The sequence below is a fragment of the Ruditapes philippinarum genome, unplaced genomic scaffold (genome assembly GCF_026571515.1).
Source record: "Ruditapes philippinarum isolate M1 unplaced genomic scaffold, ASM2657151v2 ctg2190_1_1_1_1, whole genome shotgun sequence".
Classification (NCBI taxonomy): Eukaryota; Metazoa; Mollusca; class Bivalvia; order Venerida; family Veneridae; genus Ruditapes; species Ruditapes philippinarum.
Genome location: NW_026857520.1, coordinates 95,574 through 104,476, shown reverse-complemented (window position 1 = coordinate 104,476; position 8,903 = coordinate 95,574). Strand labels below are relative to the sequence as shown.

Genomic DNA, 8,903 nt, shown 5'->3' with positions numbered 1-8,903 from the left:
TGCAAAGGGCACATTAAATGACAATCTTGCGACAATCAACGTGGTAGAAATTGCTTCATAAAACAAATCATTGATTTAATGTCTGTAAGTTGTTATTATGAAAATACTAAAAATGAAAGTAACTAGAATAATTTATGTTTTATGGCCTCATGAACTGGACACCCGTTGTCAAATGCTGCCTTAAACATGCCAATATCAAACATAAGGGATAACTTCACCGCATGTAATGATGCATGTTTATGTTCACGATATTGTTCCAATCTGATATAATAGTTTTACGGCCTACAGAATGCTGAGGTTGTCGTGATGTCTTCATTACATTGGGATAGCTAATTTTAACAAACAAACGTTGGTTAAATTGTAAAATTGTTTATAGCTATAAAGGTACATGATACATATTAAAAAGCCGATGTTAATCTGGCTTTATATATTCCAAATTTATTTGAGTTGATTTAATTTATCCTACAAAGCCCCCTTTACGTTTATAGTTTGCAAATGCTATTGAAATGTCCGATTTCTTTGCCTAAAAATAAAAAAAGTCAGTTATCTTTGAAAAGTCCTTATTGGTAGCATTTCATCTGATGTTGGACTTTGAGTAAAAACAATCAAATACAATATATCAGCAAGACAATCATACAGCATGGTATGAACAGTTATGATTTTTAGAAACAATTTCGAAATTTTAACCTGATCTTTTCACGTTAACAACGTTCGGAACTGGCATTTCTCACTTCTGTTCATAGGTTTGGATTACATTTCAGAAAACGATATTATTAAATGTTTCATTGAGATGACGGTAATCTTATTATTAAAAAAAGAGATCAAGTTAGAAATATTTAAATGACATCAGTTTTATATGATAACACCGTATTCTTTCTGTGAGATATTGTGAGATAATCGAATAAACAGGGAAGATAAAAATGTATAAAGCTGGCTTAATTTGCATAACCTTTCTGCTTTCTCTCACGTTCTTCCCCTGTTTGTTTAATTCTGACAGATTCTGTTTTTATAAAAAAAGCATTCTACAGTGTAAAGTTATATCAAATTAAATCGTAGCCATGTGAAATATTTAACGCAACAATATTATGACAAATGTTACTATTTCTAAGTCATCTAATTTTCTGAGAAACATTTTTACCTTTAAATCTTCAACAATATTTGTGAAGATTTTTTTAAAAGTTTGAAAGCTGATTGGGCTAGGTAACAAAGCATGTTTACATTCGACTTGTATAACAATGATGTTAGAATAATATGACATACGGACGTGTTTTTAGACTAGCACATTTAGTACTTTATCATGGCACAGCTATTAAAGATATATGTAGATAAAACTCAGATTAAAGTTTAAGTTAAGTGCTGCTCTAAATAACTTTTGTTCAAATATTTTTCTCGGTTATTATTCAATGAGTTCTGTCATCACCAATCTAACAGGCAATAAATATTTTAAAACTTTGCTCATGCTGATAGACCAATATGTTAAGTTAATCTTATTTGTTACTATATCTACAAAATAATTTATATAGACAAAGTCCCAGGTGACTGTCAGAACATATTGTTATTTGTCTTTTATGACATTATAGTGATTTATGAATTAATCTATGATCCTTTATTTCATAGGGGCTGTCAAGCAAAGACAGCTTAAAAACCTATCCATTATTTATTCTTACCAACTTTTCCCCCTGTGCAATTCTTACATCTTACATACATTCTAGATTGATGTGTTTATCATAGAACTCACAATGGGGACATAAATTTTCATTGATGTCTATATTTAGCTGCATATCCTTTTAAACAATGATTATTTTATCTGATGAGACCAGTCTTGGAACTCAACTCTGTTACAAACTGTCATGTTAATTGCGAAGCAGATGTATTGAGGGAGTGTATGTTTTTTACTAGTATATAAAGTAGAATCTGATTATTTAGCAAGGAAGAGATATAGGAAAAAATAGAAATAAAGAGACACTTAATTTTGCAACAGGATGGTCCCACAGTTGGAAGATGAAAACAATGTGTTATAAATATTGTTCTAATACTTCATGCATTGTCATTTATTCTGTTGCTGAAACTTGTAAAACCTACAACATATAACTAGAGTTATTTTAGTACAATGTTAATACATTATTATATATTAATATATGATTCTCTCCAATATGAAAAACAGACGCTGAATGGACGGAAGTTTTTGGTGAAACAACCGTTTAAAGCTGTAAGGACCCAATTTGAAAATAGGCATGGAGGTAAGAGGGATTAGATCATCACAGTATTCTTGATTACCTGAATCAGGCCTTCATTTATTATCTGCATCAGTCTTAGAGTTATTACTTTCCCGTCCTTCATTAATTATCTGCATTAATCCTAGATTTATTATCTGCTTGATTATGATATTATTATCGAGACAGAATTCCGAAACTTTGAATTTTACCATATTGAAAAGGTTGCCAAATTAGCAACTTTGTTCGTTATCGGGTGCAGCAAAGTATTTTGAAACAAAGCATTTAGGATTGTATCACATTGTAAGTATGTTGCGTATCTAGAGAATATGTATTACGTGGTCACAACCCATGGCCAACCTGCTAGACAACGATCGTCGGCAAACTTAAATTGAATTAAAATATACAAATAAGTTACTTTTATGCTGTACAGTTATCAAAATAAGTTATTAATTTAGGAAATACATATAAAGCAGTGGTGACACAGCCACACTCGAAAGAACAAAAACACGAAATTACGATGGTAAAAATTCGAAATAACGAAACCAGTAATTGTCGAATGTTTATGTTTTTTAATGTCAAAAAGTCTGAATATGAAAAAAATGATGTATTGTTTTGATCTTCCTAATTATTTTCCTAATTGTATGAAAATTGAAGAAAATAAGCAGTCAGGAGAAGTTATGAGTAGGGACTTCTCTTTGTAACGTTATTAAAGCTAGTTTATTTTCCAAAATAATCAAATCAACGGAAAAGAAAATAGAGTGAATTCGTTTTCTTTCTTTCTTTTTTGTATTATATCCCGTGCTTTGAGTTGCTCTACGGGTTGCTTTAAAACATATTATGCCTCAGAAACGAATCATTTCTTAGTTACCCAAAAATGAATAGCACATGTACGAAATCATTGCTAAACGAATTAAAACCTAATCAAAAATAGCAGAATAATATTTTGTTCGGGAACATTTTATTCTGTTTACATACAATATACACATTAGAGATATTCTATGTTACAACCCTTTCTAGAAACGAGCAAATGATTGTGTAACAATATAATTATACCGTTTATTAATTGTCTATAAAATGTCTCATAAAAATAGCTTTATACCCTTTCAATCATAAATTATAAGAATTGATTCTGTCTAGTCTTACGGTTCTGTATAATTTTACCGAGAATGAAACCTCATTTACATAAAATGATTGCTTTTGATAATCATAACGGGGATTTTGCAGGACATTTGATTCATTTAAAGCTGCAAAGTACTGGTATAGTTACTGAACATTTGAATATGTGTTTGCAAAAGTTTACTTCATTTCCTGCCAAATGTTTGAAAGTGATGACAGCGGAATGTTGTTCCATTATATTGTGCCCCTTTATGGTGTACACCTTTCTGTTTGCATCTTTTACTATTTTCTTTTAAATTATTGTTTTCGTCTAATCTATCTACAGTATAACTTCTACAAAGAGGTCAACCTCTGTTTATCAACATAATCAAAGTTTCCCAAAGTAAGGTTTATTCTGAATTGAACCTTTCTAGGGCAACATCTTTTGGAAATAACCAAAATATTCGCCTTTCTCTGCTTGTACTGTATTTTCCTTCATAAAATAAAGATGTTTTTATATAAAACCTGTAAAGTCAGCCAGCTATACATTTTACTAGAGCTATTTCAAAAAAAGTGATGGGAGGATGATATATCTTCATATAAATATATGTGCGTAAAAGATAATATGAAATCTTTAATATTATCTCTTTATATTCCGATTCGATTTTAAGATTATTGTGTTGTGATTTAAAATTGCATTCAGTGACTATCCTTTTAGTTGCTTCCAGATTTGGTTATAAATTGTTTGCCCAAGGAAATTTAAAATCACATGACTACAACATGTTTTCTTGTTTTGATGCTATAAGTCGTTTGATCTTCCTTCACGTAAGTATATTGCATAGTTGTAAAAAAACATTTCACAGCAATATCAGTGTGACAGAAGTGTAGTTTGAGCTTTTATATATATTTTGCTACAATAGCAAAAACACTTTGTTTTGAGGTCCCTGGTGAATAATACGATAAGAGTAATAACATAATAAAAGTGATATATGACTTAATTTATTACCAATGTAATTATAATGACTGTCAACAGTATACATTTTAAACCAAACACAAGAGCGTATTTTCTACATCATCATCTATTTCATCTGTGCAATTTCTATTTTAGTGTCTAACAATTCTTGACAATATATCAAGGAAAACCACAAGAGAAATCATTATTGTTTCTGGTATATTCACATTTTGCCTTGCTGATAGTTGTTTTGACTAATACTTTAACGTGTTCTGAGATCAAATTTCATTTTGAGAAAAGAATGACATTTTTCGAACAATGACATAAAATATTAATTATATGGTAGGTGGATTGATATATTTATATTGTTTATTATACTTGTATCAATAAGACAAGAGTTAATGACGCACTTTATTATAACGGTGCATGATGAATCATTAATTTGTCATAAAAAATCAAATGTGATTTTGATCTAAGCTCATTCAACAAATACTATTACACCAGTAAAAAGTTTTCAGTCTGTCGTTTGCCTTTGTTACTGGAGCATAATCAATTAAACTTTGATTTTTAATATTTTCTCAAGATGAAAAAAGTTATCAATGCGATAAAGTAATCGAATAAACACTTATAATGAAACACAGTAAACGTTATTTATCAAACGAATAACTATCTTAACTACTTTGTTCTTTAACTAGGGCTAGAAAACTTTTCTGTCTTAACTGTTTGGTATGTTTATCATGTCTGGACTATATATCTTTTCTTTAAGCTTGTACTATCAATCCGACGAACACTCGTTTCCTGCCGAGAGGGCTTGGCAGTATTGGGAGATAAGAAGATAGAAACGAAACCCATCTATTCAATGAGATTTTACATTACATGAATATATAAAGAATAACGTTATGTCTATGAAATCAACAGTGAGTGATATAACAGATAAGAATTACTTTCTTTATGTTGCCGTGTCAATTGCTTTACAAGATGATCTATGGTTTGATATCATTTGATATTTATCGTTTGATATTATTTGATATCTTTCATTTGATATCATGTACAGGTATATGCAAACTTTGTATCTGATCTGCTCTATTTGAAACTATAAAAAAAATCGACCAGCAAAATGATAAAGTGGAAGACGCGGGTAAAGCGCCATACGATAAAATAAATATATTTGGGCGAAATAAAATAAATCTTTAATACTTTCCGGTCATTACTAGTAATGCATAAAGTTGAGGCTTTAAAATACGGGAACATTTTTTGGACAGTAAGCATGTAAGATATATATGCGACTTATTTCCGCCGCATTTTAAAGATTAAATCGGAAATTGTTGGTTGAAAAGAATTTATTTCAGCCATTACTTGCAATACATCTACATGAATATCGTCAGTCATTTACGAAACAAAAGATTCGACCTAATCGTCAGATATCTTGAAACCTGAAAATGTTGACCATCCATTGCCGTAGACTTTTGTCCCATACATACTCAAATGACGGACCCAAACTTCGTCTCCAGTGTTGAGTTGAAGGACAACACTATTAGAGCCTTGTTCGTGAACGTTGTCATAAGAATACATCGTAACTTCTCTCACGCCATTTTTAACTATTTCTGTCTCGAGCTTCTCATTGGTGTGGCTCATGATACTAGCAAAAAAGTAGTATGTGGCATTAATTGGTGCTGTGAATACGCCTGTATTAGCAGAGTAATGATGTCCAATGTTTGTCACGATGGTGTCGAAGAGGATTGCTTGGTTATTGCCAAGATTCAGCATATGATTTGACAGTTTAGCAGTGAAGCCAACTTTGAGAGCCCCTTCATACGGGTTTTCGAGTAACACTGAAAGATTGAAAAACAAATCGATTCTCTATAATTGTTATATATATTTAAAATGATTATTTTATTTTGTCTGAAGCAAAGCGATTCTCTATCATTGATGCATTGTTATATAGACTTGAATGTTTATTTTATTATGTTTGAAGACATACCATTACTATACTTTAATATTAAAATAAATTAGATTTGAAATTGAAACACCAAAAGCAATATTTTGTCATTTCATTATCGTACAAAATGAAGGGAAGAAAATACATATGCAAGCTAGTTTGATTAACTACAAATTAGTTCTCAGAAGTCATGATCTAATCATAAGTATCATGATTTTGTTACAATAAATATTTATCGTCATACGATTGTCTAAGATGTATTTCGATTCAGAGTAAACAACTAAGCAAGACTCACGCCGTTTGTTGCGAGAACACTCTCGAAGCCGTTCAGAAGTTTCGTCCATTTTAGATTGCAGTTCTCCTTTGAGCTGAAGAACTTGATTTGTCAGCTGCGATATAGCATCTTGTTGCGCCTCTAAGGTTTGGAACATTTTTTGCATGTCAAGAATTTCAGAACAGCATGACATAGAAATCAAAGCTGAACACACAAAAAGACTTAACGAAATATAAATTATTCCCATTTTGTGTAAGGCTTTATTCTTATATTTTCACTGAAGTCAAAGACTGCAAGTAATCAGGAGCATACAAGATAAGATAAACATGTACTTCAAAAGTGGCCCTATTTCAATGCGAACCTATTTTATTATCTTTTAAGATAAGTTGTTCTATTTAAGACATAAATATTTCATATTGATGACAGAGAGGATTAGTATAGAAACTATGTCAATTATAAGACCTAGCTTTAAGATACATATTGATTAAGCTATGAATTCATAGGAAGAAAAACAATTTTCAAAATATTATGATTTTCCCTTAATGTATGAATAATCATGAATGTTCATTTAAAACTATGTTATAATATTGGGACAAGCAACTTACAAGCAGATAAGCCGTCTTATATTGAGGTCCAATTGACAGCCAATCAATCGTTACCGTTGTGTTAACACCATATACGTATACAATTTTTATAAAAAAAATATGCCCATATAAATACTAAAAGACTGTTAAAATCTACGGACAATAATATACCCTTTAAGATGCAGTTTCACCAAAATCCCGGAGAGACCCGGTAGGTTTCCTGGGTGATCTGGGAACAACCGGGATACATCCGTTACTCTGCCGGCAACGTTCGGGATGATCCGGGAGCATCCGGCATTAGACCCCGGGATAGTCCAGGGTGATACGGGAAGATATCTCTTTGCCGGCTTAATCCTTAGCTCTGCCGGGAACGACCGGGCTTACACCTGGGAAGCACCGTAGCTCTGCCGGCACAAAATGGGAGGATCTGGGGTATGTTAAAGCCGGCAGATCTACGAAAGAGCCCCCGGTGAATATCGACAGAGCCCCGGTGAATGGCGGCAGAACCCCGGAGGATGACGATGGAGCTACGGTTTATTCCGGTAGAGCCACTGCAAAGCCCGGTTCATTGCAAAAGAGTCACGGCAATTTTGCGATGATTGCACTTGTTTGTATCAAAACCCTACCCCCACTTCCCTTCAGTCTAGTCTTACATAAGGATTATTCAGAAAATCATCATGAATTACTTATCTAATGGAGAAAATATTATTTAAAATCAAATTAAACAAAAAAAAATGTATCAACGTCATCATTTTCGCGCGTTTTCAATCCACCGGGGTTCTACCGTCTGACTGTCTACGGTCTGTCGGGATCGTCCTAGGCTCTGCCTGGGTCAACCGTAGCTTTGCCGGCGTCATCCAGGAACGGCCGGGAAAGCATCGGCATAAACCGTAGCTTCACCTGGGCTCTGCCTGGATGGTCCGGGGCGCACCCTGGGTGTTAGTTTGGAATAACCGTAGTGCGGCCGGACTGCAACAAAAATTTCAACCCGGATCGTCCCGGATCATCTCACTAACTTTTCGGGGTGGTCCTGAGCTCTGCCGGGAGTAATAGAGACCGCAGCTTTAACAACAAACAATAAGACAAAATGGTATTTATAAAAGTAATATAAAATAGCTGAAATATATTGATTTTGTTTTTTCCCTTAAATACGTGGGAAAATGATCCGGGGTATGGGGTTAATATGGAGATTCAAACCGGTCACTAAAATAAGAATCGTTAAATACAGGTGGTCGCATGAGCAATAATATTGATTGTATAGAAAGAACAAAATGCGCATTGCTCTTATCTGAATTTAGAAAAATCATTAAACTGTGTACACACTAAGTATATTTATTTCATGCTTTCCAGTGTTTTACTGTAATATATCAGATGATTATATTCCGATACACCACTAGTGAAATTTATAAAGGATGAAAAGATGTCATCATACATCATGTTAAATGTAACAAAATTAGAGAAATTTAACAGAACTTTATTTCTCAATTGATTGATGATGACGTCACAAAGGAAAATGCGCGACCTTACGCGGCAAAATCGGTAAAACATACTTAAAATCACTTAAAAAGCGTGAAATAAAAAGAAAATTTATTTGTTTTACATATAAGATTGAAATATATATGTTATTTTCGTTATAATTATCACGGATCTTCTTCCCAGAAAAATAATTTATGATTTTCGTGACGATGTTCTCTGTAGAAGTCTCAAATAAAATGCCTGTAAATTTATTTTGTGTGTGTATTTTTATTTTTCTTTCTAAAAGTATTTCACGGGCTTTTTTACAAAACATTTGAACCACCTTTTTCCATTTTTCTAATATGTCATTTACTCAATTTGCTAATAG

General features: G+C 32.5%; 1 protein-coding gene across 1 annotated transcript; it reads right to left on the bottom strand.

Annotated features, from left to right (window-relative positions):
* Positions 1 to 5,570: 5,570 nt before the first annotated feature.
* On the bottom strand, positions 5,571 to 6,790 carry LOC132750046 (complement C1q-like protein 4). Its single transcript, XM_060739985.1, has 2 exons — positions 6,498 to 6,790; positions 5,571 to 6,095 (listed from the first exon to the last, which is right to left on the bottom strand). The coding sequence occupies exons 1-2, from the start codon at positions 6,721 to 6,723 to the stop codon at positions 5,674 to 5,676; spliced, it is 648 nt and encodes a 215-aa protein (XP_060595968.1). The 5' UTR covers positions 6,724 to 6,790; the 3' UTR covers positions 5,571 to 5,673.
* Positions 6,791 to 8,903: the final 2,113 nt, after the last annotated feature.